At 47.7% G+C, this 17,698-nt stretch overlaps 1 protein-coding gene across 1 annotated transcript in view; it reads left to right on the top strand.

Annotated features, from left to right (window-relative positions):
- Window positions 1-17,698, top strand: part of TRAPPC9 (trafficking protein particle complex subunit 9) — a 445,876-nt gene that overhangs the window by 135,903 nt on the left and 292,275 nt on the right. Inside the window, exon 17 of the mRNA XM_084803051.1 lies at window positions 5,536-5,660. Within this exon, the coding sequence (XP_084659177.1) occupies window positions 5,536-5,660 (125 nt within the window). The remainder of the gene's footprint in view (window positions 1-5,535; window positions 5,661-17,698) is intronic.

The raw sequence follows: 17,698 nt of genomic DNA, 5'->3' as shown, positions 1-17,698 counted from the left end.
TGTGAGGGTGTGACGAACTAGATCGATGCAAGGAGCTGTGTACCTTTGGAGTAGGAGCAAACGAGGGAGAAGATGAAATGGCCTCAGGCTAGGGCCAGCTATGGCTGCTTCGTATACTGACTTCGGCAGTGAAAGCCATGCTGGACTGGTGACCATGATGGCACCTCGGGAGGCAGCAGACAGGGGTGATAGCAGCAGGGAGCCAACAATGACAGAAGCAGTAAAGGCGAGAACAAAGAAGGCAGCCAGGAGGAGGTGAGGACAACGTTGCAAACGCTTGGGCAGTCTGCACCCTGAGTTAGTGCAACAGCGCCCGTACTTCACCATCTCTTCTTGTTTGGATTGAAGCACCTATAGTTCTCCACGGAACAGCCACCCCCACCCTGCAGTTGTCTCTTGGCGAGTCACCACAGCTTGGCTGGAGATCGTGATGATGAGCACAGGGAGAGCCGTGGTCCAGAGGCAGGTTCTTGTTGCCTGCGCTGCAATCACCTGTTGCTGACGAGCGACAGACACTCGAATCCCCATCCCAGCCAGAGTTTAAATCAAAGAACAAAGTTAACCTCCCTACACGCTGGCTGGACAGAGGGCCTAGCAATGTATGTACTTCATTGGTTATTAGACAGCCCTCTGGGGGCAAGCGTGGTGGGCGGTGAGAAGCTGTCTACATCCGCAGAGATGCTCTCCTGCGAGCCCCAGGGAGGCAGGGGCAGGCTGACCTTTCCCGTGGCTACACTGTACTGCTGTGAAATGACTGCCTGTGAGTCAGAAGGCAGGTAGGTGGCATTGCTAAATATAACGACGGGCAGGCTGTCCAGCACATTAGCTTTGTTCTGTCAGGAGCAAAAGCCACCAACCCACTGAATACAAAACAAAAGAAACACGCAATGGCCAACGCAACCCAAAAGTAGTCACAGGTCAGGGATTAAAATCTAAGATACTGGCTCCCAACTTCAGCTCAAGTTATGGGGGAAAAAGTGGGCAACAAAGAGTGAACATTTGTTTAAAGTCATCAGGGAACCACTCAAGGCCTAGATGGCCCAGTCAGATTGTGACTTCAGGCATAGGGTCTCTGGTCCCTAGAGGCCTTCTGTAAGGGGCTCAGTGGGTAGAGAAGAAAGGTTAAAGTTGGCTGGGGAGGTGGCAGCAGCCTTCCCTGGTTGTATCAAAACAAGGCAGAGAAATGCTCAGCAAGGATGAAAGCAGCATGGGATGCCATGGGAACCCAGCTGGGGAATGGGCACCCAGGAACCAAGGCTCAGCCATCTCCCCGTAGACCTCCAAGCCCACAGGACCAGGAACTGGCTACAGGATGTGTCTGGTCCCCGAAGGCAGATGGCAGATGAGAACACCTTCAGAGGGGCAGGTTGGGACAAGGTAGAAAATGTCTCATGGAGCCCTGGGGGAGTCCTTGCTTCTGATGACAAAGCATGGGACGGCAGGACTCATCAAGTGAAAGGAAAGAGTAGCTGCCTGGAGGCTGAGGGGGCAAGCGTGAGTGAGGAAGCCATAGGCAGGCAGGAGCTGGGAATTCAAAGATCCTGGACTTGCCTGCAAGATGTGCACAGTAGAGCAAGAAAGGCCCAGAGTGCATTCAGGTGGATTCTCAGGGGGCTTGTGTTGGCACAGGGGTATACAGCAGACAAGACAGGTGTGATCTGTCCTGGCTACAAATGAGGACCCTGTGAGAACAGGCAGGAAGGGACAACTGAACCGCATGCCTGGTGAGTGGGCTGGGCACTGATAAATGTTTTCTCTGTCTTAATGCTCTCTAGCGCAAGGAAAAAAGCCAAGTTTTAACAAAAACCTCAGGCTTCCTAAAAATTTAAACAAAAACAACAAAACCCATAGAAACCAAAAAACAGTTATGTTTATGGAAAAACCCAGGCATCTAGGAATTTCAAAGACAGAAAGAAATACCTCTGTGTTAAGACTGCAGGCACACTGCCTCACACTTCTGAGTGCTTCAGGATGAGTCACTGTTCTTTAAAAAATAAGACCGAAAAAAAAAAAAAAAAAGACCGAGAACTCCAAAAATCCATATTTATTCTCAAATACCCTGAGCAGCAGACAAGGGCAGAGATGCCAAACAACCATTCAGATGTCCGGGGACAGCGTCAGGGGAGCAGCATGAAAGAGAACACAGCAGATTGCACAGCAGTGGCCCACAAAGGCAAGCAATCTCCAGCCACAGTGGTAGCCCTAGCTTCCGCTGTCAGTAAACGTGAAGCCACACACAATGAAATGTGCTTTGCTTACAGCCCCGGACTCTGGACACCTGTGCTGAAGCTGCTACCCATAGCAGCCTGCTCCCAGTCTCTTTGTTCATCAGAAGGGGGCAAAAAGTATACTCGCCCATGGGAAGCAGAGTGGGTTCTCCTCAGAGCTCAGCAGGCCACAGGTGCCTCTGCTGAACCCCACGTGCGTACACAGGTTCGTAATGATGCACAGGGAAACAGCTCTGCACTAATGCCCTCCAAGTGGCTTCCCCAGAGGATTGTGCCTGTCTCACTCCAGGAAAGCTCACTGCAAATTACCTTCACCTTCTATAGCCAGCCCTGTTCTAGTATCAAGGAAATCAGCACCTCTCATTGACGTCTTATTTTACAAAGAAATAATTTAGTAGCAGCGTGAAAATATTCCCACACGGGAAGCCTGGAACTAACCCACCCTCTCCTTCCTGTGGAAAGATGGTCACTTACTCATTCCTACTGGTAGCTCTAGTACTCAGAGCCACAACCGTAGGGCAGTCTGGGAACTCCGAAGCACTCTGTGTGTTCAGGCGGACGAGGGGAAGCCTCCAGACATGTGGGTAAGGCCTTGGGCATGGTGCCATCGCTGTGGGTACCCAGTGGAGGGAAGGCAGTGTCTGGATGAGGCTGTCCGTGGAGGCTGGGGACTGTGCCACTCCAAGTCCACTGTCACTGCAGAAGTTATTTTTATTTCCCTAAACACATTGCAGCGTTTCTGAATGAATGAGCGTGCTGCCTTCTCTGTGGAGATTAAGGACGAGTGTTAGCTCATCTTCTTAGCCAACTGCTTCTGTTGCTTCAGTTTTCTTGAGCATATTTTATGATAACCAGATGGCCTTTTTTGGCATCCATGGATTTTATGAATACATGAGAAAGCATCTTTAAAAAGTATTCTACCTGGAGCAGCCTACGCTGACAGACTCCCACGAGAGACCCATTGCCGGCTTTTACCTTTGCAAGTGTATCTTACTTTATTTATGTTTTATTCAGGTTTATTTTAGTTGTTTGTTACCAACAAAGTATATTCAGTCTTTTTCGTTTATGCCTCTTTCTTTTTCTTTCTAGAAGCATTAAAAAAAAAAAAGCATACCTGCTCGCTGGGGTTGGTTGCTAAGCCCTTTGGGGGTCCTTACCATAGGTTTGGTGGGAGCTTGCTGTATAGTTTGGACCCCCTGAGGTGCTGTAGAGCAGCCTGGGCTGGTGAGCTTGGTGTGTGTGTGTGTGTGTGTGTGTGTGTGTGTGTGTGTGTGTGTGTGTGTGGTTTTTTTTTTTTTTTTTGTCTCAGTGTGTCTAGTGGTTCAGAGTTCTGGTTTTAGCAATGCTTTGATGGGTTGTGTAACTCTGAAGAAGTCACTCGCCTCACTGGAACCTTGGCTCTCTCACGTGTCGAATCAGCATGGTAACGCCCGCTCTGCCGGGAGTGAGGACTGAGCGAGATGCCTCCTCACACTTGTGCCCATTGCCAGTCCAAGGACACCATGACCCATGACCAAGTCTGCCAGTTTTTGTCAAAGAGAAAGGGGTGACTACTGAGTACAAGAGGAACTGGCTCACATACTTGTGGAGAGCAGAAAGTCCTGCCACGGGGTTGCCTATAAGCTGGAGACTCCGGGAGACTAGAACAGTCCGAGGCAGAGGACAGTGCAGTAAATTCTGGAGTCTAAAGGTTGGAGGTTCTGGAGTTGTGAAGTCAAGAGTGGAAGAAGCGCAGCAGAGTGCCTCCAAGGACGCTTCCGTGCTTCCCATAGGGTGATAATTCGTGTTGAGGGCTGCCCTTTCCCTCTCAGTTCCCAACAGGGAGGCCAGTCCCTCTGCTGCCACACGCATACCTTGTCAGTGCCTTAATCTTTGTAGGCTGGCTCTGCCCATGTGGCCACGGTGGCTGTGTTCTTGCCACTGCTAGCGCCTGCTCTCAGCTGTCATTTCCCAGTTGTTATCATGATTGTGATGTGTAGTTGAATTCAAGAGAAGTGTTATTTCAGCATGCAGAAATACACCCTGAAATTGCCCACAGCGTTTCTCCTAATGGAAAGATTGAACACTGTAAACGCTAGCTGTGAAGTTCTCGCTACAAGCTCACTTTTTATTCGAGCCTCAAACCATGCTTGCATGCCCTCCATCCTAATAGTACGGCTGAGCTCCTTGGTCCTGATAAGCTGCCTTCATCTGTGACCTTTCAGTCCTGTCTTCCTATTAATTGTCGGACAAATCTCTTCTGCATTCTCCATGGGACTGCACTGCCTGTGTTGGCATAAACGCAGGTGGGGTGGTCGAATATCATTTTCTGACCTTCTCCAGCTCCCAAGCTGGAGAGAGTTCCTTCCCAATGCGTCCTGTGACATCTTTTGCCAGTTTTTTATTTGTTGGTTTGTTTTGTTTTGTTTTGTTTTGCGCTCTTCCATCTCTAGCTTTGCTCTTGCTCACACTTCTGCCCCATCAGGAGATGGAGATACCCTGCTCCAGTAGATGCTGCCACCTATCTTTTCTCCCCTCCACTGGGTTAGAGGAAACAACCCCTCAGTCCATGAAAAGGCTTTAAGTTTTAAGATGATTGTTTTTTGAGGTCTCTAGGCAATATTTGTGTGTGTGTGTGTGTGTGTGTGTGTGTGCATATATATGTTTGCAAAGTACCCATGTTCCAGAGTTTTCCAGCTCCAAGGCATTTCCTCTTTCCCAGGACCTGCTATTCCTTCATTTGGTCCCTCATGCTCAGCCTCTGCCCTGGTTGGGACATAGCAGGCACAGATCTCAGGCCATGGAAGGTGCTGGGAGACAGAGGGAAAGATTGCTTTTACTTAGTACACCCAAGGGAGGCACTCTAGAAGGGGCACAGACTTGGGGATGTCGGGGCATCAGCGATGGTTGTCATCAGAGTGAAAAGTTGGGGCCAGCATGGGACATGGCAGTGTGCTTTGGTAGAATCTTCTAGTCCCATTGCAGTGGCTGGTCTCGTTGGCAGCTGGTCTCCAGTGCCTGGGAGAGCTGCTTTGCCTTTGGTCGGTCCTTTGCTGGGCGTGTCCTTCCTTGAGAGCCCCACTGGACTCTGGGGCATCTCTTCTCCATGAAAGCCCACTTCCCTCACACTACTCCCTCGAAGGAAGCTGCCTGCCTGTTGCCAGTGGGAATGAATGCCCAGGGAAGACCCTCCCACCTTGTAATTAGACCAGAGAGTCGATATGATACTTCCACGGTCTTTCCTGTTACTACTTTGAAAAGCAAAACAAACCCTGCCTCACAAAACAAGACAGTCCATTTTACTCGGGCCTTCTGTCTTCCTTTCCAGATGGGATTAGCGTGAGCGGCTTTCCCCTGTCCAGTCCTTTCCGTCAGGTCGTCCGGCCCAGAGTGGAGAGCAGACCCACAAACCCTTCTGAGGGCAGCAAGACGGGGGACCCTGGCCACCTCAAGGTTAGTTCAAGCGCGGAGGCGCAGACTGCCAGGACTCTCTGCTTTCTGCCTGAACCCTTCCCAGCTCAGCATTTGGAGTACTGTTCTGAAGGTTGGAAGTGTGTGGCTGAAAATGGTCTTCCGTGTTTTTTGTGTCTTTTTGAATTTTTGGACAGCATTCCCAAGGCTGCTCATGTGCCTTATACATGCACGGGGGTCGGGGTGGGGGGAGCAAGCACTTGTTTTGCTGTGCCATAGTGACTGGGAAGGTGGGCTTGCCATTGTGGACAGTGAGCGGAGGAAGTGATTGTCCCTTGTCCCTTTCCTTCAAGAAACGTACTCATTGCCCAATTCTCAGTTTGGATCTTCACCTCGTAGCATTTTTCTTAATCGTTTTGCAACTCTTGCAAGTGCTGGTTTGTAAGTCCACAGTAAGCTCTCTGTATGGAGCTGGGATGCTCGGGACGTGAGGACCAGCAGGAGCAGAGCTTGCTGCTTGCAAGGAGGGTGTGAATAGGAGCTCCAGGTGCCAGTTCAGACCCTGCCCAGGGGTGAAAGTGCACAGTGGGTGTTGGCAGGGCTCCGTGCTGTGACTGGGGTGCACGCACAGATCACTGTTCATGTGAGTGTGCTCATGGCCACCCTTTGGGCATGCTGTTTGCTGTCCTCATGCCAGAATGTGAGTGGGCCACTGGCTTGAAGGGGCTGCCAGAGGAGTTTGACCTGAATGTTAAAAAAAAAAAAAAATGGAGACTAGAGAAGATGAGGCTGGATGGCAGTTGCTAGCCCTCTGAGAGGATGCGAGCTCATGGTGCTGGCTGAACACTGCAGAGCCTAGTCAGACTACACTGGGTACCACTACAGCTACACAGAGCATTGCTGGCTGGAAGCATAGCTGCATCAGTCAAGAGAGATGGAGCTGGGGCATAGGTGAGCCAGAGCCCTGGTACATACCGCCTTCTGGTACTTAAACAGGCCTCCTTTTCACTCCACATCTGCATGTGGCTTTCTGGAAGACTTGCTGAAATCTTGACCAAGTCAAAGCTTTCCAGAGGCAATGAGCCTTTAGCCCTTTGCACATTGGCCTTGGCGGGCACTTGTGCTCCTTGTAAGCATCCTGTCTCTCGAGACTGCAGCTCGCAGGCATAGTCACCACGGTTACATCCTCAGCACCTCACAGAGTAGCTAAGGACTGGCCTGCAACTTTAGGAACTTAGGAAAAAAGTTGGAAATTAAACTCAAAGTAGGCAGAAAAGAAGAGAGGAAAAAAAAAAAAAGAGCAGAAATCAATGAACTAAGAAACAAACAAAAATCCCTAAAGTAGACAAAGCAACCAGAAGTTTGTTCTTTGAGAAAGTCAGTGAAGTTTATCGACTTCCAGCCAGATTGATTAAAGAGTAATTATGTAAATTACCAGTATCAGGACCAAGGCAGGGAGCTTCTGCACAGGCTTTGCCAAGATGAGGAGAGTTAGGAGGCGCATTACGGACCGACCATTTTATTCAGAGGATGAGCTAGATAAGCAGGTGGCTCTGTATCCATCAAGGAGAGAAAGTTCTTGTTACAACTTTTCCACAGAGAAACTCCTTAAGGGAGAAATAATAGGAACTCTGTATAAACTACTTTAGGAAAACTGAAAGGAAGAATATGGCCAGTGGGATGGCTCAGGGCTGAAGAGCTTGCCATGCGTGTTGAGGAGCCAGGTTCAATTCCTGGAACCCACATGAAGGTGGAAGGAGAGAAATGACCCTTAAAGATTGTCCTCTGACCTTCACGTGTATCCTGTGGCATGTGTGCTCTCCCAGCTGTTACACACAGTAATGATGATGATGATGTAATAATAATAATCAATAGTCAATAACATTAAAGAGAAGAAGAATACGGAGAAGGAATAAGACAGGTGCCAGAGATAAACCACCACACAAAGCAACACGTCAGCACTGCAGACTGTCCCCCGACATCTTCAATGACTCTAAAGCAGGAGGTTAGCCTACGCTGCCTAATAGGAAATACAGCACCAGCTGAGCAAGGCTCATTCATCTGTGGAAGTCAAGGCTGGTTTAATATCAGAAAACCCACAGTTGCAACTCTCCCGTGTTGATAAGCAAGGAAGGGAAAATTAAGTAAAAACTTCATTCATATACATGTGCAGCATTTATCAAAGTCTAGCATGTATTTCCAGTCTATTCTCTGCCACCTTGGACTACAGAAGAGCTTCTGCTGTCTGACCTGCTGCTCTCACACCTCACGGGGAAAGGCTTGGCCTGGGCTTTTCGCAATCCCTGTGACATTCCAGCAGTACCACACAGAGATGCTGGCTTTCATGTGACCAGCTAGATCTTTCTTAAAGCTCTTACATGCTTTTGCACATTAATACTTATAGTTAAAAACAGGTGGAATGGAAAAAAAATCTACAAAGAATTCAGGTTAAACAAATAGCATGCTTTCTTTTTTCCTTCCTTTTCTTTTTTGTCCCTCTGGCCCCTTTTCATTCTAATGTGTTTGTGTGTGCCTGCCATGCTGCATCTGGAGAAGTCAGAAGAAAACTTATAAAAAAAGGCTTAAAAATTTTTGTTTTCTTTACAGTTATTTGCTACTCTGTGTTTGTGAGCATGAGTGTGCATGTGCCCTGGCACGTGTGTGGTCAGAAGAAACTTGCAGAGCTGCCTCTCCTCTTCTGCAGTGAATTCTAGGGACTGAACACAGGTCTTGAGCTTCTGCAGCAAGTGCTGGGTCTTAATGTAGGCCTCTTTCTGCCCAACGGAATGACAGGACGTGGACAGAGGGGGTGTGGGAAAGGTAGGGCAGCGGAGTAGGTAGTCCCTGAGCAGGAGGCATCCGAAGAGAAGGCTTCTGCCGCAGAGGCTACTGGGCCATGCTGCAGTTCAGGACGGGACTCGCCAGACAACATGGGGACAGGGACATTCGGATGGCCTGGAGGAGATACCCAAGTAGACAGCAGTGAAGCTGCCACAGACACCTGCCCCAGTGCCAGGTGCTCCCTGGGTCTTTTGTGGTGTTCACACTCTACCCAGCTGTGCCATTCTTAGCACTGACCTTGGGGGCAGGCAGGCTACTAATGGTCTCTGTCTTTCCAATGAAGACATGGTGGCCTGGGTACAGTGGCTGACTGACCAGAATCAGTCCAGTAATTACATAGAAGAGGCAAGATGGCCGGCCCCCAGACATCAAGTTCCATCTTCAGGACCTGAGCCTCCCAGAAATGCTGGCAGCTCAGGGAGGGCAAGCGTGGAGCCTGCTGAGGCCAGAGAGAAGGGGGGGGGGAGACTCTGATGCCCCCAGGGGCCTTTCCGTCTCCCAGGACGACAGTTGCATGGCATTCAGAAGCAATTAGGACACATCTCCACGAGGTGAAAGAAATGTCTAAGGCCAGGCAGCCTCTAAGTAGAAGTTAAATCATGCCCAGGTGCTTCTGATACCAAGGCTCGTGCATAAGCCGTTTCTACCACACCACCGTGTCTCTGCCTGTGCAGTTTCTGGGCTTAATACTGGATACAGAACACCCTCAATTGATTCAGGCTGTATTGATGAAATAGTCATGTCTAAGCCTTTTGGCCTATCTGACCTCAGTTTCCACTCTGTGAAAGGCAGATAATAAGGCTTCCCTCCCTTGTGGGGAGGGAAGTGTCTGCTATTAGCCCTGGGAGATAAGAAAAGCTCACGAAATGGCAAATCCAATTCAGCTCCAAATTATTTCTAATCTGTCCCAGTGATAGTCACAGAGACAGAGAATCTTCCCTGCAAAGTTTAAGCATAAAAGCTTCACAGGAATCCTTTAATCTGCTCAACGATTTTAAAACTTAATAAGATATTTAGAAGGGAGAGCTGAGGAGAGAGTCTGTGGAATTCTAAAACAAATGCTAAGGAGGCCAAAGGAGCATTGCTCCAGATCTAGGTAGCCCAGAGCTAAGACCTTTTGTGACCATGGCTGTTGTATGAAGCCTTTTGCAATGTGTATGTTTTTTGTTGTTGTTGTTGTTTTGTGTGTGTGTGTGTGTGTGTGTGTGTGTGTGTGTGTGTGTGCGTGTGTGTGTCTGTGCTCGAGCGTGCACGGGTACAAGGCATGTGTGTGGAGATCAGATAATAGCCTTGGGTGTTGGTCTTATGGTACCTTCTACTTTGTAGTTTTGTTTTATGTTTAATTATGCATCTGTCTGTCTGTTTATAGGTATGTACATGAGTGCAGGTTTCCTCTGAGCTATTGGGTCTCCTAGAGCTGGACTCACAGGCCATTGTGAACTGCCTAGCATAGGTGCCAGGAACTGAACTCAGATACTCTAGAAGAACAGTAAGGATTTTCACCTGCCAAATCATCTCTGTGGCCCCACCCCTACCTTTTGTTTGAAAAGGGGGACTTTCATTGGTCTGCAATGTCACCACTTAGGCCAGGCTAGTTGGCCCATGAGCTTCCCGCATGCAAGGCCAGTGTTTCACCTATGGAGACGTCTTTCTAGCTCTCCTTGCAGTTTTTATTCAGTTCATGTGTTTGACAGCTAGTGATCAGTTAACCAGCTCATGCTTAGTTCTCAATGCTGGGGAGTAGAGCCATGCACAGAGTTCAAGAGTCACGTTCTGGCCCCGAACAAGTAAACAGCAGGTTGTGATGTCTGCTGAGGACAAGCACGGGCAGAGACAGGTGTGACTTCTGTTTCTGGTCTCATGAGAAGGTCTGTAGAGGTTCATTGCAGCCCTGATGAGAGAGGGACAGGTGTACACAGCCCTTCACACTCTGGGTCATTGATGTGTCACTGAAATCAAATCATTATTTGGGTGCAAACAGAAACTGCCAACATTTGAAGTTAACTTATGCCAGTTATTATTTCCCCAGGGGATTGCAAGGTAATTAAAGATAGGGTCTTATTAGACTTACTGATGTTTGCATTTCCTCCTCTGCAAGGGGCAGGCACATGTGATATACTCCCTTTATGAGGTGGCCCAGCAAGCTGGCTCAGCATGCCCTCCAAGTGATTGCGGGGCAGGCTAAAACGACTGTGAAGAGCTGCATAGCACCCCACCCAAGGGTGGGGCATGGCACTAGAAGACATTTCAGTACCTTTCTGCCTCCACATTACTAAGAGTATACTGCATGTGCCTGCCCCTTCATTGGCTTCTGGAAGAGTGGAGGGTTTGGATCAGGCATGCCCCATGTGAACACATTAAAAACTAAGGAGAACAGCACACACACAGGAGTGCATCTAAGGCGGGAGAGGAGCCTATGTCCAGGAGCCCAGCTGGGCTCTGTGCCTGGCACCCTGGCAGGCAGGGCTTATCAGCATGCTAAGAATACACATGCCACTGACTGTCTTCCCCCTACAGTCTGCATCTATGTACCCAAGTCACCCTGAAGCCGTCCTGTCCCAAGAATGCTGCTGAGTCCCCACCCCCACCCAGGCCCTTGTAGCTTATTCAGACTCTGGCCAACTGGCTACTGCAACCCTCAAAGCCTGCACATCTTTTGTCAAATTCCCTCGTAAACACAATGTGTGTTTCAAATCAGGATGCTACATCACGACCAGATAAGGATTTATCCTGGGAATGCAAGGTTGGTTTGATAATCTAAAACAAGTTAATTCATCTTATTAACAAGCTAGATTGATAAAAAAATAAATTAAATTAAGATTTAAAAATAAATTAAAAAAAAAAACAAGGCATATTGAAAAACACATATGACCATCTGGAAGCATCTAGGAAAATCTAGTACAGGTTCCTGGATTTCCTGTTAATCTCAACAGATCAGGAATATAAAGTTCACAGAGGTAAAATAATTATCTTCTATATTACAGAACTCCTATAAAGTCAGCTAAGGTCTTTTCCCATACCATCCAACTGTTTTGTGCATAATCCATTTTTATATTTACTTTCTTGTTTCTTTTCTTCAAACTCCCTCCGTGGACATTGGTAATTCTGTTTCCTGCCTTTCTCAGCAAACAAGGAAGAAACCCCAGACTATTCAAGTTTTGGCTGATAGCACTAACAAACTCAGGGTAGGGCAGGGCTAACAAAGTTGTAGTCATGAGCCCCATGCCACATTATACAGTCCAGAGTCCCCACTTGTCATCTCATCTCGTCATCCCTACCTCATCGCTGCTGTAACATTACCAACGAATTGTTTCCAACATGTCCAAGAAACACCCCTCCCATGTGTGGCCCTGGCATTCGCCAAGCCTTCCTGCCCAACAGTCTCTGCTTCATTCTGCCCACCTCTTCACTAGCTACCCTCTGTCTTGTAGCGGTGACAACCACATGACAGCCAGACTCTCTTCCGAGCATGGGGAGTGAGGAGAGAATACTGTTTTCTGCTTTTGAGGAACTTTGGGGTTTAGAGTGACAGAGACGGAAGTGGCTAACAGCTTCGCAGAGTTCCCGGAGACCACATAGAAAGTGCGTGCATTAGACTTGGTGCTGAGCACCTGCGCATTCCAAAGAAACCCAGTCTTTTTCTGTGTCTCACTACAGGAACTCTAGCTGGGATATAAAGGACCATCATTCTGCAAACATGACTTACTTGAAGGAACCTGCCCATTGTGACAAAACTGGCCCAAAGCAAGGGTCATTGCAGGTCTGTCTGACATCAAATAGACATGGGGACGTTTCCTCCCTTGTCCTGCCCTTTTTGATAAAGTGCAGATACTTGGGGAGGTGGGGTAAGAATTGTTTTGTTTTGATGTAGCCGCTGAACTGCTCTGGATTTTTAGGGACTAATCATGTCACCTAAATGTCCTTACCCAAAAGCAAACAGATTGCTTACTGTCAGTCATTCCAAATGGCAGACTTAACTCAATTGTCTTGTTTGCCAAGAATGCAGTAAAAGCACACGTTTTCTTCTCCTGTCTGGCTCATCCCTGCTGTCTGCAGATCAATCATACTGAAGGTGATGGCAGAAGCCAGCTCACGACAATAGTCTCACAAGACCTGCCTGGCTCTGAGAAGACACCCAGTGTCCCTGGAGACTCTGCAGATGAAGCGTGCAGCCCTCTGTAGCACAGGGTCATGCATTCAAAGATTGGATGGCTTCTGCTATTATGCAGCCATTAATCCTAACTCTGGGCACATCCTGGGATTCCATATCACTATGCAAAGGTTTCCAGACTTGCCCCCAGATCAGCCCTCCCCCCACAACCCTGAGATAGGGTTTCTCTGTGTAGCCTTGGCTGTCCTCGACTCCCTTCGTAGACCAGGCTGGCCTCCAACTCACAGAGATCCACCTGCCTCTGCCTCCCCGATTGCTAACATTACAGGTGTGTACCACCTGGCCTGGCTCAGAGCAGCCTTTTAATGCCTAGACTTAATTTCAATTATGTGCTTATGTTAGGGTTTTATGACAAATTATTATGAAAATTCCTTTCCAGGAACCCAGGTACTGTCATGGAAGTACCTCAAAATGAGCTCCTGTTTTTACCACATGCCTGTCTCTGCGATGTACATCAGGAAGGCTTTCAAATCTTCTTAAGAATGCCATAGGTGGTAGCTTGGGCCTTTAATCCCAGCACTTGGGAGGCACAGGCAGATGGATTTTTGTGAGTTCTTCAAGGTCAGCCTAGTCTACAGAGCAAGTTCTAGACAACCAATGCTACAAAAACCCTGTCTGGAAAAGAGTCCTACTGACAAGAAAATACTAAAAGGCGGAAACAATGTTTTCCTTTTTTAGGCAATAGTCTCCAGAGTAAGGTCTCTACCTTACCAGTATCACTTAGGAATGCCCCAGAAATGCTGAGGAGCCCTGCCTACCAGGGTGCCAGGCACACAGAGCCCAGCTGAGCTCCTGGACACAGGCTCCTCTCCCATCTTAGGTGCACTCCTCTGTGTGTGCTGTTCTCCTTAGTTTTTTAAAAATAATTTATTTATTTTTATTTCATGTACATTTGTGTTTTGCCTGCATGTACGCCTGTGTGAGGGTATCAGATCTTGAAGTTACAGACAGTTGTGAGCTACGATGTGGGTGCTGGGAATTGAACCTGGATCCTCTGAAAGAGAAGTCAGTGCTCTTAACCGCTGAGCCATCTCTCCAGCCCCTCTCCTTAGTTTTTAGTGAGTTCACGTGGGGCATGCCTGACCCAAACCCTCCACTCTTCCAGGAGCCAATGAAGGGGCAGTCAGTCTCTCCTGGGAATTCCTGCTTAGGTTCAAGTTCACAGTCTTCCAATTTTCTCCATATCATGTCCCTTAAACAGCATTCACCCAGAGTGAGTGAGCTTTGCATAGTGTTGTCATATGAACAACACTTTACCGATGTCACTGATCTTTCTAGACAGCATAGCTTTGGGTTTCTAGTTTCGTAAATCTAGAAACAAGCACATTTCTGGTGCTTTTAGAACACTAGCTCGTGCACTGTACAGTATGAACTGCTTTTTAAAGTCTCTGGAATAGCCTGGTAATTTATTAACTCCCCCTCCCCCACTGTTGTTACTAATGATCTCTTTACTCCTAGTAATGCTAAGACTCCTTTTATATTAAAATTATTGTTTATTCTTATCTTTAATGTAAGCTCTGGCATTTTTTCATGATTTAACTGTGTTGGTATATGACTGTAGAATCCATGTCATTTTGAACAGTTTGTTCACGGAAGGGCTGTGGTTGAGGGTGTGTCAGTATTAAGATGCTGGGGACTGTACATCCCTCCCCCACACGGGGGCAGGGCATTGCTCATGTTAATCGGTCCATACAGGTATTCTGATTTCAATTAGTCTTACTTCTTCCACACAAAATTTTGAGAAACTTGCATAGAACGGATTGAGTTTTTCTTTATAAGATTAAAGTAAGAACTCAAGTTTTAAATAATCAAGTGAAGATGGCTATATACCCTACAAATGGATATATATGCAGGAAGAAACAATTGATGTTTTGCTTTTTAATATAAAAACTGACATTCAATTTTATCTTTGAAGGTTTTTATTTTTCTAAAAATGCTTTTTATTAATTACACAGTATTTTGATCATACTCATCTCTTCTGTCTTGTTCCTCTCAGATCCGTTCCTATCTTGCTGCTCCCGTCCTCAATTTGTGTTACCCCACTTTTAATAACCCACTGAGTTCAATTTGTGCTGCCCATATATTCCTGGGTATGTGGTTATCCACTAGAGCTCGGTTAGCCTAGCTCTACTCTTAAAAACTGGCTCTTTCCCAGAAGCCCTCAGTTAGGAGTGGCTATACACAGCTCATGAGTGTTGTTTTCCTGTCCTGTCCAGAAGACCCTGCTTGCTCCCATCGACCTAGAGCTTGGTCCTCACTCTTTCCAGCCTCTGTGCTGTGATGACCTCTAGTCTTGGAGCAGGGGTGAGTTAGATACCCTGCCTGTGAGCATTCAGTTGACAGGCATCCTCTGTACTTCCACTCACTGGAAGAGAATTATTAAGACAAAATGCTTTGGACACTGCAGGTGGCTGTTTCACCAACACTGAGGCCAAAGTGGATGCCTTGGATGGGTTGACAAGGCCCTAAGCCCAGTGGGAATCTTTTTTCACAACAGAATATCCCTGTGTTCTGTCCTTCAGCCGTAGCACGTGGCTTTAAAATCCAGTGGCAGCCTTTGCCTGAGATGTTCTCTAGGCATGCTAGTTCTCTAGAAAATTCTTTCTTATTTCTGCTTCTCAAAGGTGTCCTTCTGTAAATTAGAGCTCAGCTTAACTCGTCTGCTGGGCCCGTTTGATTACCCAGAAGCACACCCCTAACCTTTACTCCCTAACTTGAAAGGTTTTTTCATATTCCGAGCCCCAGCTCTGCTCTCCAGCTTTTAGCGTTGTCACGGACACATGGATTTTTGTCGATTCAGTGTTTTGATCCACTTACAGTTGCTATTGTCATTGCTCAAATTGTCACAGATTGGCCACAGGGAGCTTCGTTGAGCTGGCCTCCACGTCCTTTTGGCATGGCCATTAATCTTTAGAAGCCTCGATGCTCTGATAATAAAAGATGAGCCGTTCTCATCTCACAGCAACCTGTAACGTCAGCTTCTTCGCTGGGCTGGGGAACTGAGACTGGGTGCGCACTCGCGCACCGTGCAATAGTATAGCTAATTCAGCTGGTGGGTGGGTGACGTCACTGGGCGGAAGACTTGTGGTCATCTAATGCCATAGCCTTTCACTCGTGCCTGGATGGGCTGTCCTTTCCTTTCCATGCTTTCTCTTCCCTGCCACAGAGTGTACCAACCCTCCCTTTGGTCACTGAGCTGTGCTGCGGGCGCTGTTGTATTTGCACCCATTTCTGGGGGGTCTGCATAGAGGGAGGTGCTGTCCTGTGCCTCAGCCCCATGCTCCCATACCGTCCTTTTTCATATTGCTCCCATTTGGGAAGCTCAAGGGTATAATATTGGCTTAGTGAGTGGGAGTCGTTGTGTAAGAATGTCTCCAGCACCAGAATGACTCAGTAGAGGTATGACTGTGCTTGTAAATTTAATATCAAGACCTGCCGTCTGACAAAACATAGAAATGCCAGTGAGATAAAATATTTGCTGTTAGAATTGCTCTGGGGAGGTGAAGATGTTGTATGGCAGTGTATACGGTGGGCATTGACGACTGCGAGCCAGGAGGCACTCTTTACTGGAAACGTTTTAAATAAAATTTATAAAATATCAACTAAGTGCTTTTTTTAAAAGAAAAAAAACCTGAGATATTCCTGGAAAATTCCAGAACTTTCTCTCTTCTTTCTTAAAACACAAAATAAAAAAATGTTCACCAAGACAGACAAAAAAGTCGGTAGTGCTTTGCAAGGAAGGGCAATAGGAGCAGCCTTTCAAGGGGGCTAAATCTAGAGCAGTGGTTCTCAGCTTTCCTAATGCTGTGCCCCTTTAACACGGTTCCACATGTTGTGGTTACCCCAAGCCAGAAAATTACTTCATTCTACTTCCTAGCTGTAATTCTGCTACCGTTATGAATCATAAAGTAAGTAGCTGATATGCAGGACAACTGGTATATGATCTCCAAAAGGGGTCTCGACCCACAGGTTGAGAACCCCTGGCTTTGACCAAAGCGAGGGGCTGTGGACTGGGATGCTCAGCTCAGCTAGTGCTTTAAGAACATCAGCTACCAGTACTGGCGTTTCTGCAAGCCAAGTGGAGTTACAGACGAGAGGATGCCAGCGCAGACCTCTTGCATCAGCCTCCGCATTTTAATGAGACTAGGATATTGAATTCTGAGGTGTATGCGTTACTCTATGCCTTGAGCCCTGCTCTTCGTTCTGTCCTGGCATTCCCTCCACGGAGCCTTCTTCTCAACCCTTTACCTCTCCTGGCTGCTGCAGTATCTCGTCTGCTGTGCTAGCATCATCTGTCCCCTCTGTCCTTCTCACTGCCACAGCCTCCCTCTCAAAGTGCATTGTCTGGCGTGCTGAATGTACTCAATAAGTGTTTGCTGAAAAGAGCCATGTTCTTGGTCCTAGGGCAGAGTACCCCGGATTATATAGAAGAGAAGCAGGCCTTGCTGTTAGGGACTCTCAGTGCAAAGCCATGCACTAACCAGAGAGACCATTAGGACCTTGGGTGCTGCTACCATGAATGCCCAAAGGTGACAGGCAGGCTGGGTTCCTGGAGCAGGGTGACTTGAGTGGAGCCCTGACTGTACCCTCAACTCCTCAGCCATGAGGTCCCCACGGGAGCAGTTGTCTTTTGCTAAGTACTGGTTTTGGACACAGTAGCAGGGAAGAGCCAGTTCATCACAGGTGTCCTTTGAGCTTCCAGGAAAGACCCCTCTGAGTCCTGCAGACCACCTGCTCTGTGCTGTCATTAGCAGGTGCCGGCGCCCCTTCATCAGATCAGTTTGTTCCCTGTGTCCCATGCCCCCCAGCTTTGTGCTCTTGTACAATACAGGTACTTTAAAAAGCAACACGAAACTCATTAAATGAATATCCCTAAGGGTTGGACGCAGGCCCAAATGTCAATACATATCTGGTAAAGAGAGGAAATTAAAACTCACATCAGTGTGTCTCATCTGGATCACTCAGTAGCAGGGCAGAAGAGTCCCAGTGGCAAGGCCGTGTTCGGTGTAAATAGCAGACAGCCCCGTGGGCTCTAACCAAAGGTCCAACCTGTATTCCTGCTTCATCT

The sequence above is a fragment of the Acomys minous genome, assembly GCF_964271855.1.
Source record: "Acomys minous genome assembly, chromosome: 12".
Taxonomy (NCBI): Eukaryota; Metazoa; Chordata; class Mammalia; order Rodentia; family Muridae; genus Acomys; species Acomys minous.
This window is presented reverse-complemented; position numbering and strand designations above follow the sequence as displayed.